The sequence below is a fragment of the Danio rerio genome, chromosome 22 (genome assembly GCF_049306965.1).
Source record: "Danio rerio strain Tuebingen ecotype United States chromosome 22, GRCz12tu, whole genome shotgun sequence".
Classification (NCBI taxonomy): Eukaryota; Metazoa; Chordata; class Actinopteri; order Cypriniformes; family Danionidae; genus Danio; species Danio rerio.
Window position 1 is genome coordinate 26,516,750 of NC_133197.1, and position 19,587 is coordinate 26,536,336.

The window sequence follows — 19,587 nt, forward strand, 5'->3', positions numbered from 1 at the left end:
TTGTGATAACTTTGCATGAGCACATCAAGTTCAGCTGGAGAAAGAAATCCTGAACTCTTTTATTTTAAAATGTCTTTTTTATAGTCGTGGTGTGCTCGCTTAACTCTGAGTGAGTCTTCTCAAAGTTGATTGACTTAACTCAGATCAGGGGTCCGTTCTTCGTACCTCGCTTAAATGATCTAAGATTATTTGGCAGATCCGGGATCTTTTAATCTTGATAACTGATCTCTCGCTAATTTGGTTCTTCAAACAAGTTCGCGAATTAGATTAGAATGTCTGGATGAACTGATCTGAGATCGCTGCGTGTGTTGTGAAGGACAGATCTATCGATCCTCGAAATCATGATCATCAATGCAATGATTGGCTGACGGCACAGCAGCGTAATGACATCATCTGATTAATATTCAATTATCCATGTGAGCAAAATTACATCAAATTAGCAGTAAACGATTTGTTTAATATGACACGCAAGAACTTTCCACATTTGTTGTGAGCTGCAGGCTTTACACTTTCATTTGTCAAGACAAGAGTATTCATCATGCATTTCAATGCAAATCAATGTATTTAGTTCCACATTTAGAAAAGATTTTCTTTATAGTAGCCGTTTTTTTTAGTCGGTGTAAAGAATAACTGGTTGTTTACAAAAGCATTTTCATATTGGTAAAGGTGTCTGCAACTTTTGTGAAGCATCAAATCACTGGCATATTAACTATCAAAACATGTTTATGACTACATAAATGTATTATTGCTTTAAAAAAAAGTCACATATTGTGCATTTCTATTATACACAATTTGTACTAAAGCGATCTAAAAAGTTCATATCAATAAGTTTTCTCTTTGCACCACCAGGTGGCAGTCTTTGTACTTTCATTTCGAGGGTGCAGATTGCACACGTTTTATAAATATGTATAACTTTATTTATTTTATTAATGACTTTAACTTTATATATATATATATATATATATATATATATATATATATATATATATATATATATATATATATATATATAGTTTAAAAATATGTACCATTTTCCCAAGTGTATATAACTACTACTGTAAGAAAATATCAGAATTCGGAACATACTTTCTGTATTATCTTTGCTTGAACTGAGCCGATCTAATCCTGTTTATATGAATTGAACCTGCTCCCGATCAGGTTTGACCTAGCAGAACTGTTGCCATGACAACAACTCTCGGATCAGCTTTGAAGAACGAAACGATCCTGGATCATGTCAAATCGTCAATATCCAAATCCAGCTAACTGAGTAATCCACGTACGAAGAACGGACCCCAGCTGTTCTGAAACCGAAAACTCAGAGTTTAAACTTGAACTCTGAGTTGATTTACCGAAAGATTAAAAACTCTGAGTTGGTTGAACCTCTTTACTGAAACAGGCCCCGAAAATGTTTAGAGTTGGGTTTGGGCTGTTGTCCTCTGTGAGACTGCAGACCGGTGAGGCACACAGGTGTCGCTCATTACCACCCACACCAGCGGCCTATAATTATAAATATGAATCATTAAAGACCACGTGCACCATTGAGGAGCAGAATCATGTTTTCTCAGTTTGTTGGTTTCTGTGAGTTTTTTTTGTTTTCTTGAGAGCAGTGAACATTAATGTGTAGCTTTGATGATATGTGAAGGTTCTTACTGAATTATATCTTGTGCAGCTAATAATGTGAATCTGTATGAGATGAGCAGTGCATGTGCGTTCATCATTTTTCTTGTTTTTCAGTGGTGTTTCTGAACTCCAGCCTGCTGATATCTGCAGATGATCACTGTGAGAGGTCTGCTGGTAAGTTTTTCATCACTTCCCAAATGATTTGTTGATTAGTGATACAATGTGAAATATTTATTTCTTTTTATAATTTTTTTCTTGGTTTAACAGAAATGTGGTGATTATTCACTTGAGTGACTGAAATCTACAAGTTTAAAGGGCCACGAGTTTTTTTATTTTTTCACACCTCTAGTTTGAGAAAAGTCAGGAAAATGGGCGTATACAGCTCTGTTTAGGGGGAGTGTCAGAGGAGGGAAAGAGGGAAGGTGCATAAAAATTTGCATAAAAATGGAAGGGTCGGTTTGGGCGAGCGCTGATTTTCACAGAGGCAAAACAACACACAGGGCTCTATTTTAACAGTCCATTCGCAAAACGCAGGGCGCAAACGCTTTCAGGGCATGTCAGAATGCATTTTTGATAATTTAAGGACGGAAAAATACGCTTTGCGCCATGGCGCATGATCTAAAAGGGTTGAGTTTATTTTCTTAATGAGTTATAGGTGTGTTTTGAGAATAAACCAATCAGAGTCTCATCTCTCATTTCCTTTAAGAGCCCATAAGCGCCATAAGCGCAAGTGGAAAAAACTGAGCATTTCACAAGCAAACTGTTTTTTTTTCTTTTAACAGAAAACAGTTAAACAGAGCATCTACTGCGCAAGAATGAGAGATAAACGATCTACTTTCACTTTTGCTCTCGTGGATGGGTAAACCTTGTATGCACAGACATCAGTTAGCCTATAAATAATTGATTTCATTTGTTAAGCGCAAATATTTGTTTCAAAACTATTTCTAAATTCAGTTCTAATTTCCAGCAAACGAATAAATGAACAATAATTACGAAGTGTGCTCAAAAACCTGAGTTATATCCTCAAATGCATGCTGTGCCCCATATGGTCTAAAACCTGCAGGTGGGCAAATCTAAGCTTGTTTTTAATAAAACAAATATAAATATGGATATATTAAATAATACTGCTAATAATAAAAACAATATACAAAAGCAAATTGTTATGAATGAACTGAAAAAGCCTCCTGAGAAGGCATAAAAACAGTGTTTTTTTTATATTTATGTAGGCTAGAAAATAATGTTTTGTAATATTTTAATCCTTTATATTTATATCCTATATTCTTATTATATCATATATATATATATATATATATATATATATATATATATATATATATATATATATATATATATATATATATATATATATATATATATATATATATATATATATAGTAGGGATGTAACGGTATTGTAAATACCGTCAGACCGCAATATAAATTTTTTTTCGATATTACCGTAGTCGCATAACTCGGTAAAACTATAGGTCTTCTGAGAAAATTTGCTCAGGCGAATAAAGCGAACGGGAGGTACCGGAAACTACAATTCCCATCAGCCCAGGCTTGGCCATAATCCCTTGCGGTCTATTGTCGCTACAGATCCAGTAATGCGGAAATGGAGTGTGCTGCTAGAAGCGGGGATCAAAAAGAGCTGGAAAACCCTATAGCTGGTGTTGTCGCTGCGCGCGTACTGAATAGTGGTGTTGTCGCGCGAGTTCTTATCAGCTGTGTTGTCGCGCGCGTACTGAATAGCGGTGTTGTCGCGCGAGTTCTTATCAGCTGTGTTGTCGCGCGCGTACTGTAAAGCGGGGACGGAGGGTATGTCGCGTCGCGGGGGCACTTTTGATCATTTTGGAAGGGAACTTTCTATCCAAGACTAAAAAGGGCATGTGCACTGCACAGGTTGAGCCCTATGTGTGCACATGCCTGCAAGTTGGGGAATACGACTAATAATCAGTCATGGGGACTGCAGAAACACAGCACACTTTTCAGATTGATGCAGACATGAGATCTCTATCTCACTCATGGTTTGTCCTCTCAAGTGGGGGAAAGACAATGCACAACGTTACCCACTGCTGTCAACCTGGGCCAAGTCATATCTCTCTTGTCCCAGAAACCTCAGTCCCAAATGAGAGGGTTTTTTTCTGTTGCAGGGGACATTGTAAATACCCAGAGATACCAGCTTTTACCAGATTATATTTATGTGATAATTTTCCTTTAAACCCATCTATATCTAAGTGAGTGAGTGATTAAATGTTGAATGTGATGAGTTTTCAACACTACTAAATTGAAACTTAATTTTTTTTTACATGGTTTAATATTTTTTTGTTTTTAAAATTGAAGTTCCTGTTTCAAAGCTTACGGATAGATGGCTAATTTGTATGTCATTGACAATTTTGGCACTTTTTTGGAGTATTTTCATAAGTTTTGTTTTTTCCTGTAAATGATTCAATAAATACCGTACCGTGACATTCATACCGAGGTATTACCGTACCTTGAAATTCCGTTACATCCCTAATATATATATATATATATATATATATATATATATATATATATATATATATATATATATATATATATATATATATATACACACACTTAATATTAAAACATTTTCATATGTGAAGATATTTGCGTATTGCTCTACATCTTGTGTTTAGGCTATTAAGCAGTGTGTAAGCGAAGCGCAACTGCGCAGGAGTTTAGACCGGGTTTGTTTTGGTCTAATGAAAAATCTATTATAGTTTCTCAAAATAGCAAAGCGCCAGCAGTGCGCCTCAGAATGCCTTCCTTTTTAGACCATAACGCACGCCTATGGGCACACATATGAGAGCAAATACATTTGCTATTTAAACAACTTGGTGCAAAACAGAAAAATTACACTTGCGCCAAACTAAAACTAGCAAATAACATTTGCGCCGCATTGTGCTGGGTATATGATAGGGCCCACAGACTCGAGAGAGAAAGACAGTGACCGTTTACATGGATATCAGAAATTGAATTATTTGACAAATTATTAAATGGTGGAGTTTAACTGCAGTTTGGCTCTTTCATTCAGAATTTTCATTCATGACCCTCATGAGAAACGAGAATTTGATTCAAGGAATTGCTGGAAGTACAGTATTCTTTTTTTAATGCAATTTTTGATACCGCACGGAGAATGAGAGAAAAAAAGAGACTCCACATTTCGTAAACTTAGATGCACTTGGTAGCTTCAGAAAGCAGTGTGTGTTATTCCTGTCACAAAATGCATCAAAAATGCTACACGACGGAAATAGTTTGATTGTGGCACTAACATGTTTACACTCGGAGTGCAGCATTTACAGCAGATTCTTCAGTCTATAACGTACTGTAAACTTTAGTAACTTAGAAATCATTAAAATAAGGTCTGTCTTAAAACACTGAAAGAGTACTGATGACAATACAAACTAACTTTATATATATATATATATATATATATATATATATATATATATATATATATATATATATATATATATATAAATATATAAAGTTAGTTTGTATTGTCATCAGTACTCTTTCAGTGTACATCGTCAATGTAAATTGTGCCCAAGGGCTGGAGCTCACCAGCCAGGGATGGTGGCCAGACTGCACTTCTTGTAAGTGAAAACACAGCACTCCACTGTTTAAAGTGCACACGCACACAAACAAGCACACACAGTAACACTGCACGCTGTGAGAAAAATCCTAATCACCTAAAAAATTATCCTTCCATCCTGGGAGCTATGGCCCTGTCACAAGACGACAAGTAACCAATTCGGACAAATGCCCTGCAATCAAAACAAAATTACAAGAGAAATTATAAACTTGCACGCGAAAGAAAAATTTGAAGAATTTACATAAAAAAAAGACAAAAGTCAATCAAATCCCTTCTTAATAAAAACGAAAACAAGCATAAAGTTTAATCTTAAACCCATTGAATTACAAAAGAAAGAAAATAAACCAAAAATCAATAGGCTAAACAAAATTAAAGTATGAAAATACAGAGCCCCACTAGACATTCACAAAAAGCACAACATTTTATGAAAAACCAGATCTCATAAATCAATAAAAATAACAAGAAAACAAGCTGGATAAATAATCAAAATAACGGAAATAAACCAAGCAAATAAATAAATCCTGCCAAAAGGAATAAACAAAAAAGGAGAATTTTACCTAATAAAAATGTATACAATCAAAACGAACCAAACAGGAGATATGGGACTCTAACACAAGCAATAGTAAATAAATAAACCAACAACAATAAAGTTGGCTAAATAAACAAATCTTATGTAAACCAAAATAACCTAAACACAAAATAAAACCGGAAAACAGGACAGCACTGCAGCTGCAAATAAACACGGATTACCCGACAGGAGCTCACTTTACAGAATGCAACCCAGTCTATAAACAAAGAAATAAAATCGTTATGGTATAAAGTTTAAAATCTCCTATCAGACAATTTACAACTACATGCAAACACCTAACTCTCACCAAAGGGGATCGAGGTTAAATCAAAAAGCAGTCATCACATAGTCAGTTTCAGTCAAACAGCCGGCACCGCAAAACAAACACAGCGGCGCACCTGCGTCTGGTTCTCACAGCTGAGAAAAGGAAGTGGGCATACAGCCTTCCTAGATGGATTGCATTAACCACAACATTGAACTACTGTACTTAGACAATGCTTTCTTACCTTTTTCCATCTTTACACTCACTTTAGCCTTGGCTATAAGAGCAAAACACTTTAAGCAAAGTAATATCCAACCAGATTAGTCTTTCAAGTGCCCTCGGCAGATCTGGGAAGCCCATCAAGTGACCCATTCCAGATAGCAAATGTTTTTCCCTTTTTATAGCCCAATTGCCGTTTAGTAATAGGGCAGAAACAAAGACCCACGAATCAGTGACGCAACTTAACCAATAATGTCTCTCTCTCGAGTATTTACAAGGCTCCAACTACTTAAAAACACAGAAACTGCACAATTTCCCTGCGTGTGTTTGCTGGACAGTCTTTCACTCACACTTATAGCAGAAGGCCTTATTTCACTGTGATTGAGAAAATTAAAGTAAACTCTTTCTCTCTCTCTCTTACTGTGGCCCATTTGACCTGCTGGCATGACTTTTCCTCTCCTCTCGGCTGTTACAGCAATACTTCTGGATACAGACACGAGCACGTGTCTGCAGAGTTTTCTCCACCGTGTCTATCATGAATAAGCTGATCGCCGCTGCCGTTTATCAGTGTCACTCATCTGTGAAGAGCGCCAGTGAGTAAGAGCCAATCGTAGCCCTTTCTGTTGAGCGCTTGACCAATCAAAGGGGTGTATGAACTTGGTAGACAAGGCTTAGAAAGCGAGCAGGATATTTATATTTGTTTATGGAAAGCATCGTCAATGCAGCAAGATATAGAATTGAACCAAATCGATGGCATGATAATCCTAACCAAACTGAACCGTGAGACCAGTGTTGATTCACACCTCTACATTTGGTGGCACCCCTCAAAAACACCCCTCAAAATATTTGCTATATGAATGTGAAAAATGCAGAAAATCGAACCATCTGAATTAATTTTTATGACGGACGCAAGTTGCAAAGGCTGCAATTGTATAAAATGTGAGGTCGTATTTAGTTTATATATATATATATATATATATATATATATATATATATATATATATATATATAATATTATATACACACACACACACAAGCTAGTCAAAATATAGGCTACAGTCATAGTTTTCCTTTAGTTTTTGTGAAATACATGCATGCATGCAGCCACGCACACACAAACGTGTTTAAATATACAGGGAGTGCAGAATTATTAGGCAAGTTGTATTTGAGGAAGGATTTTATTATTGAACAACAACAACCACATTCTCAATGAACCCAAAAAACTCATTAATATCAAAGCTGAATATTTTTAGAAGTAGTTTTTAGTTTGTTTTTAGTTTTAGCTATTTTAGGGGGATATCTGTGTGTGCAGGTGACTATTACTGTGCATTATTATTAGGCATCTTAACATAAATCAAATATATACCCATTTCAATTATTTATTATTACCAGTGAAACCAATATAACATCTCCACATTTACAAATATACATTTCTGACATTCAAAAACAAAACAAAAACTAATCAGTTACCAATATAGCCACCTTTCTTTGCAAGGACACTCAAAAGCCTGCCATCCATGGATTCTGTCAGTGTTCTGATCTGTTCACCATCAACATTGCGTGCAGCAGCAACCACAGCCTCCCAAACACCGTTCAGAGAGGTGTACTGTTTTCCCTCTTTGTAAATCTCACATTTAATGATGGACCACAGGTTCTCAATGGGGTTCAGATCAGGTGAACAAGGAGGCCATGTCATTAGTTTTTCTTCTCTTATACCCTTTCTCGCCAGCCACGCTGTGGAGTACTTGGACGCATGTGATGGAGCATTGTCCTGCATGAAAATGTTTTTCTTGAAGGATGCAGACTTCTTCCTGTACCACTGCTTGAAGAAGGTGTCTTCCAGAAACTGGCAGTAGGACTGGGAGTTGAGCTTGACTCCATCCTCAACCCGAAAAGGCCCCACAAGCTCATCTTTGATGATACCAGCCCAAACCAGTACTCCACCTCCACCTTGCTGGCATCTGAGTCGAACTGGAGCTCTCTGCCCTTTACCAATCCAGCCACGGGCCCATCCATCTGGCCCATCAAGACTCACTCTCATTTCATCAGTCCATAAAACCTTAGAAAAATCAGTCTTGAGATATTTCTTGGCCCAGTCTTGACGTTTCAGCTTGTGTGTCTTTTTCAGTGGTGGTCGTCTTTCAGCCATTCTTACTTTGGCCATGTCTCGGAGTATTGCACACCTTGTGCTTTTGGGCACTCCAGTGATGTTGCAGCTCTGAAATGTGGCCAAACTGGTGGCAAGTGGCATCTTGACAGCTGCACGCTTGACTTTTCTCAGTTCATGGGCAGTTATTTTTCGCCTTGGTTTTTCTACACGCTTCCTGCAACCCTGTTGACTATTTTGAATGAAACGCTTGATTGTTCGATAATCACGCTTCAGAAGCTTTGCAATTTTAAGAGTACTGCATCCCTCTGCAAGATATCTCACTATTTTTGACTTTTCTGAGCCTGTCAAGTCCTTTTTTTGACCCATTTTGCTAAAGGTAGGGATGGCTGATGCGAAACTGACTTTTCGACACAGTGTCGAGATCCCGAAGCGCAAGTGTTTCGAAACACTGCACCGAAGCATGATCCGAAACACTGGGGTCACGTGACTGAAGTGATTCGAAACACCCAGGTCACGTGGCTAAAGAGATCCAAAGCATCAGGGCGGCCCAAGTGTTTCGGGACGTGGCATACCTGCCGAATCAGCGTTTGATTGACAGGGTCGTAAACAAATCACAATCGCACATCTGTCTGAATCTAATTTCAAAAAAGGATAAAAATGGTGTTATCTCATGTTTAATTCGTGGGTTTTTGTGTGAGGAGAGATATTTTGCGATTTAGAGACATTTATAGTTGTCATGTTTACCAGTGAACAAACCCCCAGATGTCGCTGGTAAACACTCACTCATGAAACTACAAATCTGCCAGTTAATGGACTTCAACTTCATACATGCTCTTCACCCACACACCTGCTTTCTCATCTAGCTTGATTACATTAGCACACCTGAGGACTTTCAGAGACTGATTAACACACACTATTTAAGCCACACATTCACCCCTTCAGTTTGCCGAGTCTTGTTTATCTGTAAGGTGACATTACAACGCGTTTTCCCTGTCTTGTTATCTTGTGTACCGACCGTTAGCCTTGTTAGCCTCTTTGTCTTTGCCTGGCGCCTGCCTTTCTGACCTCTAGCCTGTATTGGACTGCGACTCTGGATTGCCCTCATACATCTGTTTGCCGGTATTGACCACTGCTTGCCTGACTATTCAAATAAACCTGCACATTGGATCCTACCTTCTGTTGTCAGTGTCACTCCCCGGCGTTACAGAAGACTCGGCCACACAATGGATCCAGCGGGTATCAAGATCATGTGTCTTCGTCAGGAAGCCCGAACAATAGAAGAGTATGTAGAGGATTTTATCTCTTTGGCTCTTTTAACATCTATGGATGATTTATGCCTTATGATATTTTTTCGTGGTGGTCTAGCTGAGCCCCTTTATTCATGTATGCCACTACATGAGCCCCACTGGACAATAAGGCATTACGTAGACTTGGCATTGCAAATAAGTGGGTCCCCCTTCACCGTAGGCGAGGTGGAGGACACCCCTAAATATTTTTGGGGGGGGGCATAGGACAGCAAGACCCGATGGCAACGGGGCTTGCTGCTCATTCCACTGCCACACATCCAGCTCACAAGATGGCCGACTCCAGTCCTCCAGCTCACAAGATGGCGGACTCCAGTCCTCCAGCTCACAAGATGGCCGACTCCAGTCCTCCAGCTCACAAGATGGCCGACTCCAGTCCTCCAGCTCACAAGATGGCCGACTCCAGTCCTCCAGCTCACAAGATGGCCGACTCCAGTCCTCCAGCTCACAAGATGGCCGACTCCAGTCCTCCAGCTCACAAGATGGCCGACTCCAGTCCTCCAGCTCACAATGTGGTCACAACCAGCCCTCCAGCTCACAATGTGGTAAGCGCCAATCTGCCACCAGCTCACAAGATGGTTTCCTGTTCCTTGTCCGTTCCTGCCATAGTTTCTGTTTCAGTTCCTGAAATACCATCACCTGAGCCACCAGAATGGCCACCACCACCTGAGTTACCAGAGCTGATGCCACCACCAGAGCTGTTACTGCCAGAGCTTCCACCGCCACCTCCAGAGCTGCCACCGCCACCTCCAGAGCTGCCACCGCCACCTCCAGAGCTGCCACCGCCACCTCCAGAGCTGCCACCGCCACCTCCAGAGCTGCCACCGCCACCTCCAGCGCTGCCACCGCCACCTCCAGAGCTTCCAGACCCTCCAGAGCTGCCAAAGCTGCCAGATGCTCCAGAGCTGCCAGTGCCGCTGCCGCCAGAACTGCCAGAGCCGCCACCACCTGAACCTCCAGAATGGCCTCCTAAGCTTCCTGAATGGCCGCCGCCTCCTGAGCTTCCTGAATGGCCGCCGCCTCCTGAGCTTCCTGAATGGCCGCCGCCTCCTGAGCTTCCTGAATGGCCGCCGCCGCCTGAGCTTCCTGAATGGCCGCCGCCGCCTGAGCTTCCTGAATGGCCGCCGCCGCCTGAGCTTCCTGAATGGCCGCCGCCGCCTGAGCTTCCTGAATGGCCGCCGCCTGAGCTTCCTGAATGGCCGCCGCCGCCTGAGCTTCCTGAATGGCCGCCGCCGCCTGAGCTTCCTGAATGGCCGCCGCCGCCTGAGCTTCCTGAATGGCCGCCGCCGCCTGAGCTTCCTGAATGGCCGCCGCCGCCTGAGCTTCCTGAATGGCCGCCGCCGCCTGAGCTTTCTGAATGGCCGCCGCCTGCTGAACTTCCTGAATGGCCGCTGCCACCTAAGCTTTCTCAATGGTCGCAGTCTCATGATCCAGGCCCTCCGCAGCTCCACGCTCTAGGCCCTCTGCAGCTCCACGCTCCAGGCCCGCCTCAGCTGCATGGTCCTGGCCCTCCATCCCTCCCCCAGTTCCGCCTCCGCTCCACCTCCCGCCTGAACAGTATTACAAGTGTCTGGAAGCCACTCTTTAGAGGGGGGGCTCTGTCATGTTTACCAGTGAACAAACCACCAGATGTCGCTGGTAAACACTCACTCATGAAACTACAAATCTGCCAGTTAATGGACTTCAACTTCATACATGCTCTTCACCCACACACCTGCTTTCTCATCTAGCTTGATTACATTAGCACACCTGAGGACTTTCAGAGACTGATTAACACACACTATTTAAGCCACACATTCACCCCTTCAGTTTGCCGAGTCTTGTTTATCTGTAAGGTGACATTACAACGCGTTTTCCCTGTCTTGTTATCTTGTGTACCGACCGTTAGCCTTGTTAGCCTCTTTGTCTTTGCCTGCCGCCTGCCTTTCTGACCTCTAGCCTGTATTGGATTGCGACTCTGGATTGCCCTCATACATCTGTTTGCCGGTATTGACCACTGCTTGCCTGACTATTCAAATAAACCTGCACATTGGATCCTACCTTCTGTTGTCAGTGTCACTCCCCGGCGTTACAGAAGTGCATATTTAAGCTACATTAAAACTTTATTGATAGACAGGCTATAGACACTGACAAATAGTTATAGGATACATTTGCTGATACATTGATACATTTATAGGCATACATATACATCCATACACATACATCCACATAGGTATACATATACATCCATAGGCATAAACATACAACCATATAGGCATACATATCCATAATTTAGATAGTGTATAGTATTGCATAGATAGATAGATAGATAGATAGATAGATAGATAGAATAGTAATGGATGCTCCACGCAAGAGATGCCGTCCATCTGTGGTGTGCGAGCATTTCCATTTGGAAACACCGATTAAAGTGAGATGCATGTATTGTGATAGGCAGCTAGCCTATTGCAATAATACATCATCCATGATGCGCCATTTGAGGAGCACTCATCCTGCCATTTTGGGTGGTGCAGAGGATGGCCCTGTACCTAGACCTGCTAGTCACACTGCTGGGTCATCTAAGCAAGGTATGCAATGAATGAAATCTAATTGTGAATACAAAGTGTTAAGACAGTGTTTAAAAAATTCTTATTTTACATATAGACGTAAGCTTACGTCAACCTAAGCCCTGCAATATAACATCCCATTAACAAACTTTACAGTGAATATCTAAATGTGACACCTGACAAATATGACACTGTATTTAAAATTAATTGTTTGTGTGTGTTTGAGCTATTTCAGGCTAAATCTCTTAAATATATTTTACTGAAAGTAGGTTGTATTCCTTTTTTAAGGCAGACAAAAGGAACTGGATGAGGCTCTTGTAGACATGGTGGTGAAGGATCTGCAGCCCTTCACCATTGTGGAAGATATGGGTTTCAGGGCCTTTGTGAACAAGCTTGATCCAAGCTATGTTCTCCCATCTCGCAAGGCACTTAAAGCAATGGTCATGGAAAAATACAACAGCACCAAGGAGAAGATTATGGGGGACATACAGAAGGCACAATTTGTTAGCCTCACAGCGGATATGTGGTCCTCCATTAATATGGATGGATACCTTGGTGTAACGTGCCACTTTATAACACCTGAAGCAAAGATGGCAACTGTTGTATTGGGTGTTGTAAGATTTTACCAAACACACACTGCACAGCATCTCATGGAGGCTAAAACTTTGCTCATGTCTGAGTGGGGAATAACCTCCAAAGTTCAGTGTTTGGTGACCGACAATGCATCCAACATGATGTTAAGTGCCCAACTACTTCATCTACGGCACATTCCATGTTTTGCACACAATCTAAATTTAATTGTGAAAAAGGCCCTAGATCAAACCCCACTTGTCAGCGAAATTCGCCAGAAAGCCAGAAAGATTGTGGGGTTGTTTAGATCAAGCTGCAAAGCAAAGGACAAACTTGAAGAAATGCAGGCCTTGATGGGTAGACCTACTTTAAAACTCATACAAGAAGTGGAAACCAGATGGAACAGCACCTATGACATGTTGCAACGCTTGTTTGAACAACGAGAGCCAGTGGCTGCAGCAATTTCTAGTTTAAAGGCTGATACTGCCCTGTTGTCCAGTATGGAGTATGATGTTGTTCAAGAAGCCATATCATTATTGCAACCATTCAAACTTGCAACAACTGAGTTATCAGAAGAACAGAGAGTCTCAGCCTCAAAGCTAATACCACTCTACCGGATGTTGCAGCATAAGCTAACTGAGAAAAAAGGCCTTGCCAAGCAGGAATCAGTTGTCCAGTTAGGTAATCCCCAATAGCCATACTGTCACTGGCCATAAGTTTAATATTGTTGTCAGTAACATAATTAATCTGCTTTGCTCCTGTTTTGCACAGGCTCACACCTGCAAGAAGGACTCCAGTCAAGATGTGGTGGGTATGAGTCCTTCAGAACATTGGCATTGGCTACACTGCTAGACCCAAGGTTTAAAACGGTGGCTTTTGGAAATACTGGCAAAGGCCAGGAGGCTGAAAGGCATCTCACAATGGAGTGTGCTTCACTTATGCGCAACCAAACAAGTCATGGTGAGCCCTTTTACTTTTCATGTATTATGCAACTTCATATAGGTTTGACATGAGTTTAGACTTTGTAATTAATTTTTTTTTTCCCCACATCAGATCCACAGTTGTCAGCATCGATGCCATCATCATCGTCGTCATCGTCATCATCATCAACAACACCAGCAGAAAGCCAGGACAGTTTATGGGAACTTTTTGATAACCGTGTCCGGGAATCCCACTTGACAAGCAGTGCTACAGCTGATGCCACTGTTGAAGTAAAAAAAATACATAACTGATGCGTTTTTGCCAAGAAATGAAGATCCACTAAAATACTGGAAGGAAAGAGAAAGAATTTTCACAAATTTGTATGTGCTTGCACAAAAGTATTTGTGTATGCCTGCAACAAGTGTGCCCTGTGAGAGGATTTTTTCAAAGGCTGGAGAAATAATTTGTAAAAAAAGAAGCAGGCTTAGTCCATCCACAGCAGAACATTTAATATTTTTAAATAAAAATCTTTATTTGTAAAAAAAATTAAAAACATTGACATTGTGTCTTTCATTAATGTTCATATTTTATGACCAAAGTATTTATTATCACTGCTCATTCAGATGTGGCACCATCATTACTTGTTCAACACGATAATGATATACTTTGTGACTTTTACTTATGTCAGATTCGAACCCATGGTCTAAACGTTTTAGTTGTGAACACTAACCACTCCCCCAAACTGCTTGTATTGCACCGTTCCACAACATATCATATAATTCACCTGTTAGACGAAGCGCTTCTCATTGAAGCTCTTTTTAGTGCAATATTTTAAAATGACCGCTAGGTGGCACTGTAGATACGCGTTTCGAAACGTTTCGAAGCTTCGACTCATTTGCTTTAACTGTTTCAGTAGCTGTTTCTCAATTCTAAGAACGCAGAGAATGGACTTGCGTTCTTGTAGAGTGCGGTCTTGCCAGGTGTCCTCGGAAGAACGAACTCAGGAGACCGCGAGGGCAGAGAACGCGTCCTTTGAGAAATGGGATGCTGCGTTCTTCCTGATGGTCATGTGACCTTCACGCGTTTTAAATGGAAATTATTTAAACATTACAGCCTTCATACAACGATTTATTGTTTCCCCCCTCTTCAAAATATATACTTTGCATAAAAACATTATAAATATACTCTGCACAATATAAATAAAACAAATTTTAATACGAATTTCATCAAACAAACACAATTAATGTGTTTATTCCTTTATTAAGATGTTCATGTTAATGTTTACCTTCACCGTTTCATTTAGGGAAACTCCTGAGGTAAATAAGTAATATCTCTGAACTTTAATAATAAATCTAAATAAAATGCTGCGCTTCCCACCTCCAGTCGCAATGACTTCTGGGACTTCCAGAGCGAGCTCGCTGCTGAAGTCTGCATCGGTGCATCCTCGATATCAAGAACACATCCGGGAAGTTTCACGCGTCCTCCGTACTTGCGGTCTTGAGTATTGGAACTGAACTTAGGCAGCTGATGATGACGTTTCACGAGAACACGAGGACGCAAGACCGCTGAAGAACGCATATTGAGAAACAGCCAGTGTTTCATGAAGCCTCGCTTTGCCCATCACTAGCTAAAGGAAAGGAAGTTGCCTAATAATTATGCACACCTGATATAGGGTGTTGACGTCATTAGACCACACCCCTTCTCATTACAGAGATGCATATCACCTAATATTCTTAATTGGTAGTAGGCTTTCGAGCCTATACAGTTTGGAGTAAGACAACATGCATAAAGAGGATGATGTGGTTAAAATACTAATTTGCCTAATAATTCTGCACTCCCTGTATTTATGTTGTTAATAAATAAATAACAATAAACTGGGACCCAAACTGCAATGGACAAGCTTTGGGGGGGCCCAGCTTGCCAAAGGTTCAGAACCCTTAATTTAGCAAATCCTGGATCATGTAATGCTAACTTATCTCTGACTAATGTGCTTCTTCTACCAAGTTTCTTAATTCAGATTAAAATGTCTGGATGAATTGATCTGAAATTGTTGCATGTGGATCATCTATCGATTCTTTATTTTTATTTGATGCTTCGATAACAAACATACAAAAATAGAATCTACACCGAAAAATGACAGTGATTGCAACTTAACAGCATGTTAAATGATAATATAAATGCATATAAAACAATGAAAAAATTAAATAATAATCAAACAAATACAGCATTTACAGAGAAGACTTATATAAACTTATAACTATATTTATAAATATATACTTATAAATATTTTCTAAATTTATTATTTCAAGAATCTCTCTGTTTTCTTGTTTTTAACCCAAGTCCAAAAGTATTCATTTCAATTAAAAATGTGAAAAAAGGGTGCAAAGTTGAGAATGGGCCACAGGTGTCGCTTATTACCACTTAAACCACTGACCTATAAATAGAAATCAGTCAAGCATAGAATTACTTTTTGAGTAAGTCAGCAGAATCATGTTCTTTCACAGTTTCTTTCTTACCTGTAAGTTTATTTAATTGAAAAAGGATAGAGCAGTGAACATCAGTTTTTAGCTGTATTATTGTTAAGTTTATATCTGGATTAAATGTTGTGCTGTTGATAATGTGCATCTGTGTGAGATTAGCAGTGCACAGGTGTCTTAATCAAATCTCTCATTTGTGTTATTCAGTAATGCTTTTGAACTGCAGCCTGCTGATATCTGCAGATGACTGCAACATGCCTGCTAGTAAGTCCTTCTATGATCCCAGATTAATTCATGATGTAAAATAAAGTACCTAATCTTTAATTTAACTCTGAAGTGATGCATTATTATTATTATTATTATATAATTTTTTTATTGAGATATTCATTGCATTGCATTGCACAACATTACAGCAGATGTTACAGCATCTCAAGTTTTTTTTTTTTTTGCAAAAAAGAAATAAACAAATTAAATATCACACACATAAAAATAAGTAAAAATTAAAAACAATAACATTATCTGTAATAGAATAAAATAAAATAGTTAAGAGAGGAAAAAAAAACAAAAAAAAAAACAGAATATCTAACCCCTAAGACCCACCTCACCCCTGGGACTGAAGCTTATGCAGTACTGTTGGTGTGACCTTCACCATCTGGATTTTAGTCTACGCTTTCAAGATAGAGGAGAAGAGGAGACCAAATCTTGTCAAATTTTTTCAATTTCTTTGCCATAAGAAATCTAATCCTTTCCAAATGTGCTAATTTAGTTAATTCTTCCAGCCTTATTATTATTATTATTATTATTATTATTATTATTACTACAACTCGTTTGCTCCAACTGATTTGCTAAAGTCTAAATATGCATGTTGTATGTGTTCCTGATATTGCCATTTCATGCATTGCACATCCACTGATATAAATGGGCAAAGAGCACCCATGTGCTGTCAAGACACTGAGAAACTCAAGTGCTCCGAATTCTCAAGAGTAGATGAATGAACGTTTATCTGCACCAAACTTATTCAGAGCTTTAATTCAGTCGCTGGCCAGTGCAATCTCCCCGTTTAAAAGTGACAATGTCTTTGAAGCTGGACTCTTTCATTTCAGCAACAGTAATTAGGTGTGGCGGGTTTGAACTGAAGCTGAGCTGTCCTGGTAAGTGCTTGAATGCCAATCTATTAAAGTTTTGTTGAATGTATAATGCTGCCATTTTAATCATGTCACTTATTAAAAAATTGCTGCACTCCTTATCTTCATAGAAAAATATAACATCAAGATAACTGATGCAAAGTATGGACGAACTAATAAAAGGTTCTGCAGCGTTTGTGACAAATGTTCGGTCCAAAACATCAACTGCCATTTACCCCAAACACTGGCCATAGTGTCTGAAAGGTGAAACTTGAGCAAACTGGATGGGAACCTTATTCATAAATTGTTAATGTTTCAGTAACTATAATGTGACATTTTGTTAGCTGATTTTTGTATCGACTGTTAAACCAAATTGTTTGCAATTTTAAGTGTTAGTTTGACACACACCATGATCTGTATAGAAATTAATTTATGGTAGTTAAAAATGGGTAAATTTGAGCTTGTGTGTGTGTGTGTGTGTGTGTGTGTGTGTGTGTGTGTGTGTGTGTGTGTGTGTGTGTGTGTGTGTGTGTGTGTGTGTGTGTGTGTGTGTGTGTGTGTGTTAGATGTAATGAGAAGAGGAGATGCTCCATACGAGTGGACTACAGCACGTTCCCTGATCCATGTCCTGACACGTACAAGTACCTGGTAGTCAAATTTTGCTGCATCCAAAGGTACTGTATCGTTGGAAGCAGTGCAGTTGCATACTTTTTATTTTACTAATCGGCTATGTCTAAATTGGTGGTCTCAAATCCTGGAGGGCTGTTCCTTTGCATAGTTTAGGTTCAACCAACTCACACCTGCTTAGCCGTTTTTAGTAGTCTTGAACACCTTGATTGATTGGATCAGTTGTGTTTGATTAGGGTTGGAGCAAAAGTTTGCTGAGCTGCGTCCCTCCAGGAATCAAGTTTGAGACTTACAGTATGGTCTAAATTTAATGGTTTCTCTTCTCTTGCAGCTCAGAGGACCCATTGATTTGAATTCCTAAGCTTAATTTTTGTCAGCATCTCCTCCACATTGGCTGCACTAAAAACAAGTCTTTAAGACTGTACTTGCAAAGATTACTCATGGGCCTTGTGTGTGTGTGTGTGTGTGTGTGTGTGTGTGTGTGTGTGTGAGAGAGAGAGAGAGAGACTGAGACTTTCAATAAATCCTTTTAAAATGCAAACATTCTGTTCTTGAGAGAAGTTGATGCCCATTTGTTTACCCACAGTACTGTTCAAAAATTGTTTTTCTTTTGTATAGATGGCCTTTGAGGCATTTTTTTGCTTTTCATAAGATGACTTAAGGCTTTGGGGGCTTAAGCCTTTAATCTTTTGGAACATGTTGCATTTATTTATAAATAAATAGGTTATAATTTTATCTAAGTACTAAAAATTACCACATCACATGCATTTCATTTAACACCGCTTTTGTGTCGGGTATTAGTCAGCTGTTCAGCAGTACCCATTTCCACCAGCAGGTGGGAGTGGGACTTATCACAAGGCAAGTTTACTACAGTCATTCAATATTTTGAAAAGCTGAAGCTGATGGGGAAAATAGTACAACTGATAAACGAAACCAAGTACAGATTAAGCTTAATATTTGTTTTCGCAGTATAAAATTGTGTGCAGTTTTGGTCAATGGCTGTAATAAAAAAAAATATGTCTTATTAATATAAATGAAAGGAAACGTTACTTTTTAAAGACTTTTTTTTGAGAGCTAAAGTGGTAACGTGTCTTTTTTTTTTTCTCTCTCTCTCTCTCTCTATTTTGCTACGAATGTTTGTTGCTGATAGAGCATCTGCTTTTGAGATTTTCTAGATGTGGTAATCTATTTTATTTTTCAATTCTTATTTTCATTCGTTCAACTACACAGGGGTGTCCAAACTCAGTCTGGGAGGGCCGGTGACCAGCTGAGATTAGTTCCAACTTGCTTCAACACATCTGCCAGGAAGTTTCAAGTATATCTAGTTAGAGCTTGATTCGCTTGTTCGTGTGTGTTTGATTAGGGTTGGAGCTAAACTCTCCAGGACACCAGCTCTTCAGCACTCAGTTTGAACACCTTTGAACTATAGCAAAAGCTGGATGCCTTCATCCATATTAGGGATTTCCTGGCATGGTCCTGGAACTTTTATGAGGCATATATGGCATTCATAAAACAGGCATTATGTGCATTTAAAGTGCCACAATGTCCATATCACTCTATTTTGGGAAATTTGATTCTAGTAACTCCCCTGGGCTAGACTAGTATAAGTTCAGGGGTAACC

General features: G+C 39.6%; 1 protein-coding gene across 2 annotated transcripts; it reads left to right on the forward strand.

Moving 5' to 3' along the window:
• The first annotated feature begins 1,624 nt into the window (after positions 1–1,624).
• LOC100535847 (D-galactoside-specific lectin) lies at positions 1,625–18,507 on the forward strand. Of its 2 annotated transcripts, XM_073937736.1 has the most exons (7): positions 1,625–1,794; positions 6,766–6,883; positions 16,423–16,479; positions 17,319–17,366; positions 17,471–17,603; positions 17,906–18,013; positions 18,298–18,507. In XM_073937736.1, exons 1-7 carry the CDS (start codon positions 1,771–1,773, stop codon positions 18,317–18,319), a joined length of 510 nt encoding a protein of 169 aa, XP_073793837.1. In that variant the 5' UTR covers positions 1,625–1,770; the 3' UTR covers positions 18,320–18,507. The 2 variants fall into 2 exon arrangements, 1 of the variants encoding a protein (XP_073793837.1); XR_002456434.2 differs by lacking the exons at positions 1,625–1,794; positions 6,766–6,883 and adding an exon at positions 16,204–16,256.
• Positions 18,508–19,587: the final 1,080 nt, after the last annotated feature.

Coding starts and splice junctions, on each gene's coding strand:
- LOC100535847 (XM_073937736.1), top strand. CDS start 1,771: ATGATCACTGTGAGAGGTCTGCTG. Junction 16,480..17,318: donor TGACTGCAACATGCCTGCTA/GTAAGTCCTTCT, acceptor CTTTCATTTCAG/CAACAGTAATTAGGTGTGGC. Junction 18,014..18,297: donor AAATTTTGCTGCATCCAAAG/GTACTGTATCGT, acceptor CTTCTCTTGCAG/CTCAGAGGACCCATTGATTT.